This window comes from Carlito syrichta, unplaced genomic scaffold, assembly GCF_000164805.1.
Source record: "Carlito syrichta isolate Samal-C Ts95f unplaced genomic scaffold, Tarsius_syrichta-2.0.1 Scaffold302029, whole genome shotgun sequence".
In the NCBI taxonomy this organism is placed as follows: Eukaryota; Metazoa; Chordata; class Mammalia; order Primates; family Tarsiidae; genus Carlito; species Carlito syrichta.
The window spans coordinates 283,236-297,930 of NW_007246125.1; the positions used below are offsets into that span (position 1 = coordinate 283,236).

The 14,695-nt window shown below is 42.6% G+C and overlaps 1 protein-coding gene across 1 annotated transcript in view; it reads right to left on the bottom strand.

Moving 5' to 3' along the window:
• DARS2 (aspartyl-tRNA synthetase 2, mitochondrial) overlaps positions 1–14,695 on the bottom strand; it is a 36,645-nt gene that overhangs the window by 12,765 nt on the left and 9,185 nt on the right. Inside the window, exons 8-13 of the mRNA XM_021711304.1 lie at positions 11,677–11,800; positions 8,686–8,732; positions 6,619–6,725; positions 4,581–4,650; positions 3,381–3,560; positions 1,986–2,093 (exon numbers count right to left, since the gene is read on the bottom strand). Coding sequence (XP_021566979.1) covers positions 1,986–2,093; positions 3,381–3,560; positions 4,581–4,650; positions 6,619–6,725; positions 8,686–8,732; positions 11,677–11,800 — 636 coding nt within the window. The remainder of the gene's footprint in view (positions 1–1,985; positions 2,094–3,380; positions 3,561–4,580; positions 4,651–6,618; positions 6,726–8,685; positions 8,733–11,676; positions 11,801–14,695) is intronic.

Here is a 14,695-nt window from a genome sequence, read left to right on the forward strand (position 1 = left end):
GCAGCGAGACCTCATCTCTACAGTAAATCAAAAAATCAGCTGGGCGTGGTAACGCATGCCTGTAATTCCGGCTACTTGGAAGGCTGAGGTGGAAGGATTGCCGGAGCCCAGCAGGCGAGGCTGCGGTGGCCGGGAGTGGCCACTGCACTCCAGTCTGGGCGACAGAGTGAGACTCCAAAACAAACAAACAAACAAACAAACAAACAATAGTGGGATTTAATAAAAATTTAATTTCTACTGCCAAGTGACAAATTTTTATTTTTTAAAATTTTTATTGGCTGGGCAGGGTGGCTCATGCCTGTTATCCCAACACTTTGGGAGGTGGAGGCGAGAGGATTGTCTGAGCCTAGGAGTTCAAGACCAGCCTGGGCAACAATGGCGAGATCTCGCCTATAAAATAAATTTAAAAATTAGCTGGGCGTGGTGGCGCACACCTGTAGTTCCAGCTACTTGGAAGGCTGAGGTAGAAGGATAGCTTGAGCCCAGCAGGTTGAGGCTACAGTGGCCATGAGCAACGTGCCACTGCACTCCAGTTTGAGCGACAAAATGAGACTCCAACTTGAAAAAAATTTTATTTTATTTTTTTCTGACTTTTAAACTTCTAGATTACAAAATACTATTTGATACTCATAAAATATCTTCAGTGAAGTACAGAAGTACTTTACAGCACTGCTTAGAAGGAAAGAAAAAATAGCCCCAGATCTTGAATATAAACTCATATTCATAGAGTTTTATTGTTCTCTACTTAGAGTTTTAGAAACACTTTTATACTCTGTATAAAAAATAGGAGCCGGGCTTGGTGGCTCAGCCTGTAATCCCGCGCCTTTGGGAGGCTGAGGTGAGTGGATTGTCTGAGCCCGCGGGTTCGAGACCCACCTGGGCAGCGAGACCTCATCTCTACAATAAATCAAAAAATCAGCCGGGCGTGGTAGCGCATGCCTGTAATTCCGGCTACTTGGAAGGCTGAGGCGGAAGGATCGCTGGAGCCCAGTAGGTCGAGGCTGCGGTGGCCGGGAGCGGCCACTGCACTCCAGTCTGGGCGACAGAGTGAGACTCCAACTCAAAAAAAAAAAAAAAAAAAAAAAAAAACAATTGGTGTTTTTAGCTGGGCATGGTAGCACACGCCTGTAGTTGCAGCTACTTGGAAGGCTGAGGCAGAAGGATCACTGGAGCCTAGCAATACTGGGGTAGCATGAGCATGCCACTGTACTCCAGCAAGAGCGATGAAATTAGACTCCAACTCAAAAAAAAAAAAAAATTGGTATTTTTGGCCAGGCCCAGTAGCTTACACCTATAATTCCAGCACTTTTGGGGGCTAGGGGCAGAGGGATTGTTTGAGCCCAGGAGTTCAAGACCCACGTGACAACAAAGTGAGATCTTGTCTCTACAAAAAATACAGAAATCAGTCAGACATGGTGTATGCATCTGTGGTCTGTAGGCTAAGGTGGAAAGATCCCTTGAGCCCAGGAGTTTTAGGATATAGTGAGCTATGATTGTGCCACTGCATTGTAGCCTGGGTGACAGAGTGAGACCTCGACTCAGAAAAAAAAAAAAAAAAAGTATTTTTATTTATTTATTAATTATTATTATTTTTTTTTAGTTGGAGTCTCACTGTCACCCAGACTGGAGTGCAGTGGCCGCTTCCGGCCACCGCAGCCTTGACCTGCTGGGCTCCGGCGATCCTTCCACCTCAGCCTTTCAAGTAGCTGTAACTACAGGCACGCACTACCACGCCCGGCTCATTTTGATTTATTGTAGAGATGAGGTCTCGCCAAGTTGCCCAGGCGGGTCTCAAACTCGCGGGCTCAGGCAATCCACTCACCTCAGCCTCCCAAAGGTGCGGGATTATAGGCTGAGCCACCTAGCTCAGCTAAGAGTATTTTATTTAAAGAGAACTGTTCTTTGAAGTTAGATGTGCCAGTGTTTAACACATTTATTTCCAAAGCATACAATCTAGAGAAAACACAAAACTGTACTTTACTTACTGCTCCTTCAGAGATACATATGGCTTTGATGGTTCCTTGGGGCTTACTAAGAGCACCTTGAAGAAATTCAATCTGTGTGTTTCTAAATGCATCACTGATATCTATAATCTGGAAAATGGGTAACAAAAAGGGGTAACTAACTATGAAGTAACATTTATCTGTAAACATTTTATAAACAAGATTTTAAAGAAGAGATAATTTAATACTTATTGAGTGCCTTCAAAGAGTGTTTACCACAGGTTGAGCACTATGACAAGTGTTTTACATATATTCATTCATTTCTTTTTTTTTTTTTTTGAGTCAGAGTCTCACTCTGTCACCCAGGCTGGACTGCAGTGGTATGCTCATGGCCACTGCAGCCTCGACCTGCTGGGCTCAGGTGATCCTTCTGCCTCAACCTTCCCCACAGGCATGTGTCACCATGCCTGGCTCATTTTTTGATTTACTGTAGAGATGAGGTCTTGTTAAGTTGCTCAGGCTGGTCTCAAACCCCTGAACTCAGGTAATTCTCTCACCTCTGTCTCCCAAAGTATTGGGATTACAGGCATGAAACACTATGTCCGGCTGAGGTAGGCACTCTTATTATCCTCATTTCACAGATGAGAAAACCGAGACATAGAGAAGGAAGTAACTTGCTCAAGATGGCAGAGCTAGTAAATGGCAGAGCCACAATTTAATCCAAGCAGTCTGACTAGAACCACTGTTGCATATTACAAATGAAGAAACAAGGAGGAGCTGGCTATAAGGAGGCAGTTATGACCTTTTTTGTCATAGTTATGACTTTTAGAGTATTGTATTTTTTCATTCTAAGAATTTAACACTATTCATAGAGCACACAGGACTCAATTTCTAATGAGTGTGCACTGATAACTGAGAAACAGAAATGCTACCAGCATTATAGAGATCAAGGAATATTGCTCTCTAAGAGCACTGCTCTATATAAATTCTACCGTTGCTCTTAAATACTTATAGACAATAATTTGAATAAACATTTTCACGTTTGAGCTCTCTAATATAGACCAGGAAAACAAATAATTCAATCATTGGCCTTCCAAGTGCCATTCTAGCTTTAAAAATTTTTTAAAGGAAAGAATAGTTTTTTCTTTCAGGTTACCATTCACGATCCTATAATCAATAACTTGTAAGTAATAAAAACTTTATAGCAAGGACCTTGCTCTTTTAAATGGGTCTTGGAACACAGTAGACAGAAAAAAGCACTGAAATGCTTATGTGCTATTATTCTCTCTTGCTGTAGCTCAATAACAACAAAGGTAACAAGCTGAGGTAACAACAAAAATATAATCTAACAGTGTGTAATGCTTGTCAGCTTCAAAGTGGCTTAAAGGTTGCAGGACTACTTAATGGCAGAATCCTGGAGAAGTGAAGAGGAAATACCTTCATTCCAAAGCGAGTGTCAGGTTTGTCGGTTCCATAGGTGGCCAATGCCTCAGCAAAAGTCATAGAAGGAAAAGGAATCACTAAAGGATCTTTGTCATCAGGCCAGGAATACTGTAGCAAACCCTCAATTAAACTTTGGACTCCAGCCTGGTCTACAAAAGACATCTCTATGTCAACCTGAAACCAAAATAACATATGGAAACTAACTTAAACAGTCACAATACCTGTATGTATTTATACATTTCTCTGCATTCAAGCTATAGGATTCTACACATAAAAACTTAATACACAGGGAGGGTATAAATCTTTTTTTTTTTTTTAATCACAGCCTCAACCTGCTGAGCTCAGACCAACTTCCGCCTCATTCTTCCAAGTAGCTGGAACTACAGATGTGTGTTACCACACCTGGCTATTTTTGATTTATTGTAGAGACGAGGTCTTGCCAAGTTGCCCAGGCTGGTCTCAAACCCCTGGACTCAGGCAATCCTCTCGCCTCAGCCTCCCAAAGTGCTGGGATTACAGGTTGAGCCATGCGTCCAACCAGGGTATAAGTCTTATTATAAATCTCTTCTGTGTCAGGCACTGTGCTAATGTCTTATATACAGCAATTTGTTTAGTTCCCACAATGATCCCATCACTGAAGGCTCAGAGGCTAAACAACTTGCTTGTATATGTGCAATTAGCAAGGAGTGAAACTACATTTGACTCCAGGTCTGTCCAACTTCAAAGCTTATGATTTTTTTCACTTCACATTGTTTAATATGCTATCATACAGAAACCAAATCATAATAGCTTTGAAATGTTCACAGATTAGTTAGATTAAATCTCAATATGCAAAATTATTGGTCTTAATATGAGAGATTTGTATTACAATTAGTATCAAGAACACTAAAACACTTCAGGAGTCTCTGGTATTCCTCAGCTGCTGACCACATTCCTCATGAAAAGGACATATGCTGCACTTTGGTAGCACACACACTAAAATTAGGATGACACAGCGAAGATTAGCATGGCTGTTGTGCAAGGAAAGAAAAGAGAAAAAAGGAGAAAAGGACACACAACACAAATAAAAAATGGAATAATTAGTGCCTCAACTGCAGGGGAGTTTAAAGTATATAAAATTACTGCCTGGTCTTGAAAATACTTGGCTGTAGTTAATTAAGTCTGAAGTTGAGACAAGTGAATATAACTTAGTACCTGAGTAAACTCAGGCTGTCTGTCTGGTCTTGAGCCTTCATCTCGATAACACCGGGCAACCTGAAAATACCTACAATGAGAAACAGCATTCATTGAGTCATGATTCTAGGAAGACATATATATTTCTCCCCAGAAGTTTATGGCAATGCAGGCTATGAAATAAATTAATAATGATACCTAGAAAACATTTTTATTCTTTTTTTTTGAGTTGGAGTCTCACTCTATCACCCAGACTGGAGTGCAGTGGCATGCTCCTGGCCACTGCAGTCTCAACCTGCTGGGCTCTGGCCATCCTTCTGTCTCAGCCTTCCAAGAAGCTGGAACTACAGGCGTGTGCTACCACGCCCGGCTAATTTTTCTGATTTATTGTAGAGATGAGGTCTCGCCAAGTTGCCCGGCGGGTCTCTAACCCGGGGGCTCAGGCAATCCGCTCACCTCAGCCTCCCAAAGCGCGGGATTAAGGCTGAGCCACCAAGCCCAGCTTGATATGGCATTTTCAACCTTTTTGTAGGAGAAGGGAGGAGGAGGCTGGGAATACCTATGCAGTAGGCCTCAAACATCATCTACAGAGGATAAGTTTTCAGAGATCAGTAACTGCATATTTCTATTTGTTGTCTGTGAACTTTTGTAATAAAACCAAAGTATGAAGTATATGAAAACAGTAATAGAAGTAAATATATACAAATAGTACTTTAAGAAATATTACCCATAATTCCATTCTCATTAAAATGATTTCTTTCTTGGGTACTGTCTTCCACTCACTGTCCATAATCCATATCCATGAATACTTTTACCTATTTATAGTCTAATTTTGTATTTTTTCCACTTATTATATCATAATTATCTTCCTATTGTTCTACTTATTGTCCCTACTTATAATCTTTTATAATTTAAAAACAATTTTTCATTAAGTTTTTATTTATTTATTTTTTTGAGTTGGAGTCTCACTCTGTTGCCCGGACTGGAGTGCAGTGGCCGCTCTCGGCAACTGCAGCCTCGACCTGCTGGGCTCCGGTGATCCTTCCACCTCAGCCTTCTAAGTAGCTGGAACTACAGACGCGCGCTACCACACCCAGCTAATTTTTTGATTTATTGTAGAGATGAGGTCTCGCCAAGTTGCCCAGGCAGGTCTCGAACCCGCGGGCTCAGGCAATCCACTAACCTCAGTCTCCCAAGGCGCGGGATTACAGGCTGAGCCACCAAGCCCGGCTTAAGTTTTTTTTGAGTCGGAGTCTCACTCTGTTACCCAGGCTGGAGTGCAGTGGCATGCTCACAGACACCACAGCCTTGACCTGCTGGGCTTGGGTGACCCTTCTGTCTCAGCCTTCCAAGTAGCTAGAACTACAGGCATGTGTCAACATGCCCAGATAATTTTTCTTGATTTATTGTAGAGATGAGGTCTCACCAAGTTGTCCAGGCTGGAAGATTTTCTTTTTTTTAAATTTTAAATATGTAGGGTGCAAGTATACAAATGTTCATTATGCAGGTACCCATTTAGTTTATTAAACTTTTTTTTTGTTTATTTATGCTTCTTTATATATACTTTTGCTTTGGCCAAACTGAAATACTTACAGCTCCTTGAATATACTTGAGCCCTCCTGTGCTATGCCATTCCAATTCTCATCTTTACCTGCAGAAATGTAGCACTGTCCCAAAAGATCTAGCTCACAAGGTTTTCTATATTTCTCCAAACGATATAATCTCAAACCTCTTAATACCTAGTTTGCAGATTTCAATTATTTTGGATTACATCACAGTTAGTCTTCTTCATTATCCTATTCTGCCTTACTTGTCTCATTAACACCTTGAGAGCAGAATTTTAAAATACCGTCATATCTATTAGCATACAGTTTTGTATATTAATGGCTGCCCAATAAATCTTTACTAATGGTAACTACAAATTGTGAGTATTTTATAAGTATTCTCCAAACTCTTGTAAATTTTCTAAACTTATCTTAAGCAATCAATTTTGTGTTTCCTTTTTCCCTTTTTTTCCCTTTTTCCTTTTCTGACAACTACTAGCATAAGAAAAACTCACCTGTCTAAACCACCAACCATCAGAAGCTGCTTAAATTGTTGAGGACTCTGAGGGAGAGAATAAAACTTTCCAGGATCCCTAGTTGGTACTAAAAATTCTTTGGCACCCTTTCAAAGATAAAGAAGAGAGAGATTATTAAAACAAAACAAAACAAAAAACCCAAGGTATAATTGACCGGTGGAAGTTGATACTTCAGTTTATCAATGAATAAAGAGCTAAGTTCCCATAATGACAGAGATAATTTCTTCCTCATCCTTTAGTCCCTAAGAAGATTTGTACATAATAAGTAAATACCACTTGCATGAGGAGAGACCCAAAAAAACAAGAATTTATAAAAAATTGTGTATTTCTCCTTCTTTTTTCTCTTTTCACTTCTTTCTTCTTTTTACTCTCGCTCAGGCTGGAGGGCAGCGGCTTGCTCATGGTCACTGCAGCCTTGACCTGCTGGGCTCAGGTGATCTGTTCACCTCAGCCTTCCAAGTAGCTGGAAGCACAGGCATGCGTCGTAACGCCCAGTTAATTTTTCTTGATTTATTGTAGAGATGAAGTCTTGCCAACTTGCCCAGGTTGGTCTCGAACCCATGGGCTCAGACAATCCTCTCACCTAGGCCTCCCCAAGTACTGGGATTATAGGCGTGAGCCACTGTGCCCAGCCTTGCTGCTGTTTTTGTTTGTCTCCTCCACGTCAGCAAAACTGCTTCCCTCTGAGGACTGTTTTCATTGGGGAAATAAGCAAACAAAACATAGCTGGGCAAGATTGGGGGAATAGGGAGGGTGGGGCATGGGGGTCATGCCATTGTTGGTCAAAAGCTGCTGAACACTCAGTGCGGTGTGGGCAGGTGTGTTGTCATGATGGAAGAACCAGTTACCAGCCAGGCAAGAGTGAGACTCCAACTCAAAAAAAAAAATAACCAGTCACCCATCTGCCACAGAAAAATTCACTGAAGCCAAATGCAGCCTCTCACAACAACAGTAGCTGCCACACTGATGCCGATGGGTTTCTGGAACCTTACCTAAGCAGGGGACGCCTGCACCACAAGGGGCCACCCCTGTAAATTATAACTCTGTTTTTTTTGGGGTTCCCCTTGTATATAGTAGGTATTATACAGGGGGTGCCAAAAAATTTATACACATTTTATGGAAGAAAAAAACTATTAAAACTGGAATACTTAATATATATCAATAACAAAAGATGCATACAAGTCATTTGACTTCTGCAATTACAAGAGGTGCTCAGCGTCCAGACAATTCTGATTATGGTGAACTAAAAGTAATACATATAGCTGGGCATGGTGGCTCGTGCCTATAATCTCAGCACTTTGGGAGGCTGAGGAGAGCACTGCCTGAGTCCAGGGGTTCAAGACTAGCCTGGGAAACTTGGTGAGACCGCATCCCTACACTAAATCAAAAAATTAGCTGGGTGTGGTGGTGCATGCCCGTAGTTCCAGCTACTTGGAAGGCTGAGGCAGAATGATTGCCTGAGTTCAGTAGGTCGAGGCTGCGGTGACTGCGAGTGTCACTGCACTCCAGCTGGGAGACAAAGTGAGACTCCAACTCAAAAAAAAAAAAAAGGAAAACATAGATAATGTGTCTTAAAATGTGTATACATTTTTTTTTTGGTATCCCCGATATTTATGCTTGTAGAAATAAACGTCCAATTCTGTTACTAGCTGGATAAATTTTATGTATCATTTTCTATTCAAGTAATTCCTAACTGCATTTCTAACTTAAATTACAGTTTTATAATTCCACAGATTGGATAAATAGATTAAATATCAAGTTTTAGAAATGTCATTTTTTAATGAACAAGAGATTTGCTGTTAAGGAACCAATTTATTAATGATTTGCATCTATAAACCTCAAGGGAAAGAAAATTCTTATGGAATGGAAGAATTCTGACTCAAAAGTACTGACCCAAATATTTTCTCAATTCTTGAGAAAACCTAGTTAATATGATCACCTTGAGGCAGAAAATAAAATAAAAATCAACTAGGTGAATATAAAAGCAACATTGTCCAGTTTCATAGTTAATAAGACATTATTAGTAGACTGAAGGAACATGCATACCCCTGGGGTCCTCTTAAACAATGTTGGGGTTTCTATATCCACAAACCCTAAAAAGAGAGAACATTATAATTTAGTAGATAGGAATGTGAAATCTGTCAAAGGAATATGAAATTTTCAAATATGATGTCCGTAATTCAGTAAAACAAATCTGAGGCTCCCCTTTAATGAGGAATTTTGGCAGAAATAAACTATCAAGTCTACTGATGCAGGTTTCTATAAATCCAATAAGAAAGTTGAAGACATTCACAAAACCTTGCTCTGTTCATAAAGTTGACACTTTTTTTTTTTTTTTTGAGTCAGGGTCTCATTCTGTCATTCAGGTTGGAGTACAGTGGCATAATCACACAGCTCAGAGCCTTGACCTCCTGGGCTCAGGTGACCTTCCCCATCAGCCTCTCCAAGTGCTGGTATTACAGGTGTGAGCCATTGACTGTGGCCAAGTTGATAATTCTGACATGAAATAATTCTAAATATTTAATGGATTACTGTCTACTGAACAGTTCCAGATTTTTTTTTTTTTTTTTTGAGTTGGAGTCTCACTCGATAGCCCAGACTGGAGTGCAGTGGCCGCTCCCGGCCACCGCAGCCTCGACCTGCTGGGCTCCGGCGATCCTTCCGCCTCAGCCTTCCGAGTAGCCAGAATTACAGGCATGCGCTACCACGCCTGGCTGATTTTTTTATTTATTGTAGAGATGAGGTCTCGCTGCCCAGGCGGGTCTCGAACCCGCGGGCTCAGGCAATCCACTCACCTCAGCCTCCCAAAGGCGCGGGATTACAAGCTGAGCCATCGAGCCCAGCTCAGATTTTCAAATGTCCTGGCTGGGTGCAAAGGCTCATGCCTGCAATCCCAGCACTTTGGGAGGCAGAGGCAAGAGGACCGCCTGAGTCCATGGGTTCAAGATCAGCCTGGGCAACATGGGGAGACCTCATCTTTATGATAAATCAAAAAATTAGCTGGGCATGGTGGTATGTGCCTGTAGTTCCAGCTACTTGAAAGGCTAAAGCAGAAGGATCACCCGAGCCCAGCAGGCTGAGGCTATGGTGGCTGTGTGTGTGCCACTGTACTCCAGCCTGGATAATGGAGTGAGACTATGACTCAAAAACAAAACAAAATAAATAAATGTTATGACAGTATAGCAAAAGTAACACAAAAACAGCTGGAAAGTCCAGGCTCAGTGGCTCAGCCTGTAATCCCAGCACTTTGGGAGGCCGAGGCGAGTGGATTGCCTGAGCCTGTGGGTTCCAGACCAGCCTGGACAACTTGGCGAGACCTTGTCTCTACAATAAATAAAAAATTAGCTGGGCATGGTAGCATGTGCCTGTAGTTCAAGCTACTTGGAAGGCTGAGGTGGAAGGATCTCCTGAGCCCAGCAGGTTGATGCTGGGGTGGCCATGAGTGTGCCATTGCACTCTAGCCTGAGCAACAGAGTGAGACTCCAACTCAAAAAAAAAAAAAATAGCTGGAAAAATTCAGGACTGATTGGGGTGTCTAGTTTAATTCACATGACATTTCTGAGCTCCCAACAAATGACGTAAAAGCAGGATAAAGAATTAAGAGTGATAGGAGTGGTGGCTCACACCTTTATTTCCAGCACTTTGGGAGGTGGAGGTGAGAGGATGGCTTAAGCTCAGGGGTTCGAGACCAGCCTGAGCAACATGGCGAGACCTCGTCTCTATAATAAATAAATAAATTAGCCAGGTGTGGTGGCACATACCTGTAGTTCCAGCTACTTGGAAGACTGAAGCAGAAGGATTGCCTGAGCTCAGCAGGTCGAGGTTGCAGTGGCCATGAGTGTGCAACTGCACTCCAGCCTGGGTAAGAGTGAGACTCTCACACACACAAAAAAAAAAAAAATAAAAGCCAGGCTCGCTGGCTAAGCCTGCAATCCCAGCACTTTGGGAGGCTGAGGTGAATGGATTGCCTGAGCCCATGGGTTCGAGACCTATCTGGGTAACTTGGCGAGACCTCATCTCTACAAGAAATAAAAAAAAATTTAGCCAGGCGTGGTAGCGTACGCCTGTAGTTCCAGCTACTTGGAAGGCTGAGCCAAAGGATCACCGGAGCCCAGCAGGTCGAGGCTGTGTTGTCCAGGAGCGTGCCACTGCACTCCAGTCTGGGTGACAGAGTGAGACTTGGACTCAAAAAAATAAATAAATAAAAGAGGTTGGGCACAGTGGCTCATGCCTGTAATCCTAGCACTTCAGGAGGCCAAGGCAGGAGGATTGCTTGAGCCCAGCCTAGGCAACATAGTGAGACCTTATTTCTACAAAAATAAAAAAATTAGCCAGGCATGGTGATGTGTGCCTATAGTTCTAGCTACTTCGGAGGTTGAGGCAGAAGGATCACCTGAACCCAGGAGGTCAACGCTGTGGTGGTGAGATGTGATTGTAACTGAATAACAGAGTGAGATCCCAACGCAAAAAAAAAAAAAAAAAACTTTATAGAAACAACCAGGAGCCGGGCTCGGTGGCTCAGCCTGTAATTCTGCACCTTTGGGAGGCTGAGGTGAGTGGATTGCCTGAGCCCGCAGGTTCGAGACCCACCTGGGTCAGCGAGACCTCATCTCTACAATAAATCAAAAAATCAGCCGGGCGTGGTAGCGCATGCCTGTAATTCTGGCTACTCAGAAGGCTGAGGCGGAAGGATTGCCAGAGCCCAGCAGGTGAGGCTGCGGTGGCCGGGAGCGGCCACTGCACTCCAGTCTGGGTGACCGAGTGAGACTTCAACTCAAAAAAAAAACAAAAAAAAAAACAACCAGGTGGTCCCACCTTCAACAATAATGGGAAATACTACATTAATCAATATAACAGTCACTACCCTCTTTAAAAGAATGTATTTGTGACCCAGTAGGAAACTAGTTACTAAATTATGTACTAGGACAAAACACCCAGAAACTAACCTTTCTTCAAAAACTACATTACACATTGAGCAAATTCCACAATCTGACCCAACTGCTAAATAACACAGGAACATTCAGGGGTGTCACTTACCATGCATGTTACAGAGATACTCCCGCATTCTCATGACCATCTGGGACCGCAGTCGCAGGTTATACTGCATTTGGAAACTACGCAAGTCCAAGTAGCGATACTGCAGACGGAGAGCTTCTGTTTTCTAAACACATTGCAAGATTTCTACGTTTAAGTATCTTTTTGAGTATTAGAGAGGTATCACCGTTACAAGTAGACTGTAGCCCTGTCTTTAGCTTCCACCATCAAGTAGCCCCTGTAAGCCATTTCCATTTGTGTATACATGCTATCATTTACTCCTAACAACTTCTAAATTAGTGATTATGCAGATTTTACATTTTTACTATTATTATTGATATCACCCTTCACTGACTGAAATTTCTCTACTAAATATTTACCCATTAATTTAAGCCCATAGTTGAGTATAGAAAAACAATTTTAAATCTGATGTATTTTAAATAGATACATCAGATAGGTGGGTGTAGTGGTGTGCATGCAGGCAAGGCACACACACACACACACACACACACACACACACACACACACACAAAGATACACCGGACTAAAAAAACAACAGCAAAAAATCACCTGAATGGGATACTGACTTCAACTGTAAGGAATGCAAAGAGACAGCAGATGGAATCTCCATGGTTGTACTAGTGTGAACAGGATGAGGTTTGCTTATTTTCTTTTTTTTTTTTTTTCAGTTGGAGTCTTACTCTGTTGCTCAGGCTGGAGTGCAGTGGCATGCTCATGGACACTGCAGTCTCGGCCTGCTGGGCTCAGGCGATCCTACTTCCTCAGCCTTCCCAGAAGCTGGAACTACAGGTGTATGCTACCATGCCTGGCTTATTTTACGATTTATTGTAGAGACAAGGTCCTACCATGTTGCTCAGGCTGATCTCGAACCCCTGAGCTCAGGTGATCCTCTTGCCTCGGCCTCCCAAAGTGCTGGGATTATAGGCTTGAGCCACCATGACCGGCAGCTTTGCTTATTTTCAAGGCTGTAATTCCTGCATCCCTCTGTGCTGAGACCTTCTTTCTTTGTCTTAGAGACAAGGTCTTCTTCTGTCGCTGAGGTTGGAGTACTATGGTGCCCTCATAACTCATTAGCCTCAAACTCCTTGCCTCAAGCAATCCTCCTGCCTTAGCCTCCCAGGAACCTGGAACCACCACACCTGGCTAGACTTTTTTCTTTTAATTTTTTGTAGAGACAGGTTCTTGTTATGTTGCCCAGCCTGGTCTTGAACTCCTGGCTTCAAGTGATCCTCGTCTCAGAGTCACAAAGTACTAGAATTACAGGCATGAGCCTGTAATTACTGCACTCAGTCCTGTGCTAAGAACTTAAAAAAAAAAAAAAAGGTCAGGTGTGGTGGCTCACATCTATAATCCCAGCACTTTGGGAGACCAAGGTAAGAGGTTTGCCTGAGCCCATGGGTTCAAGACCAGCCCGGGCAACTTGGTGAGACCTCATCTCTACAACAAAGCAAAAAATGAGCTGGGCGTAGTGGCACATGCCTGTAGCTCCAGCTACTTGGAAGGCTGAGGCTGAAGGATCACCTGAGCCCAGTAGGTCAAGGTTGCAGTGGCCATGAGTGTGTCACTGCACTGCAGCCTGGGTGACAGAGTGAGACTCATACTCATGGAAAAAAAAAAGTCCTTTCCCCTGGAATAGCTAATTTCTTTGATACTAGAAATAGAAGTAGTAAGAACTATCTGTAGTTTCTCTTTCTGAATGCGTATCTGGGGAAAACTGTGTTTTCTTTTTCACAATAAGGTCAATTCTGCAATTATATTTGGTTTTGTTTTTGAGTTGGAGTCTCACTCTGTTGCCCAGGCTGCAGTGCGGTGGCATACTCACTGCCACCCCAACATCAACCTGCTGGCCTCCAGCGATTCTTCTGCCTCAGTCTTCCAAGTAGCAGAATGTGTACACAGGCAGAACTACGGGCGCACACTACCTCGCCCGGCTAATTTTTTATTTATTGTAGAGATGAGGTCTTGCCAAGTTGCCTGGGCTGGTCTTGAATCTACTTGCCTTGGCTTCCCAAAGTGCTGGGATTACAGGCTGAGTCACTGAATCCGGCCTTATATTGCTTTCTAATTAAAACATTAAGTGTTGGGAACTTAAACATAAGACTAAGTGGCCATGGAATTAATTTAAAAAGTCCCTTAGTCAGGCACGGTGGCTCACGCCTATAATCCCACCACTTTGGGATGCAGAGGCGAGAGGATTGCCTGAGTCCACGGGTTCAAGACCAGCCTGGGAAACTTGATGAGACCTCATCTCTATAAGTCAAAAAATTAGCCGGGCATGGTAGCACATGCCTGTAGTTCCAGGTACTTGGAAGGCTGAGGCAGAAAGATCACCTGAACCCAGAAGCTCAAGGCTGTGGTGGCTGTGAGTGAGCCACTGCACTCCAGCCTGGGCAACAGAGTGAGACTCCGACACAAAAAAAAAAAAAAAAAAAAAAAAAAAAAAGTCCCTTACTAGATCAGTTTTAAAATTAGGTATGTAGAAGTCTATAACTGTATCAAAACTGAAAATCATCTGGGTGTACTTAATGCTATCTAGTTCCATCAACCCCTCAAACTGTGGCAAAGAATGTCCTAAATTATAGTTGTCCTAGTTATATTTATGTGTGGGAAGTCAAGAGTTGTTCTAAGCACATATTTTATCACTTAACAGGTACAGAATCCTCTATGCCATTTAATCATTTCTAAGCTAGACATAAATTTCCTTCAAAATGTTACAACAGCAAAAGAAAAAACAAACTTGAATAACATATCAAGTCAAAAGACAGAATCACATTTCAACCTGTTTGAAAAAATAGTCTATGTGCTTAGGCAATGCAAAAACTTAATGAACTGTCACTATTTAAGAACAGTTGATCAGCCGGGCTCGGTGGCTCAGCCTGTAATCCTGTGCCTTTGGGAGGCTGAGGTGAGTCGACTGCCTGAGCCCACGGGTTTGAGACCTGCCTGGGCAACTTGGCAAGACCTCATCTCTACAATAAATCAAAAATCAGCCAGGTGTGGT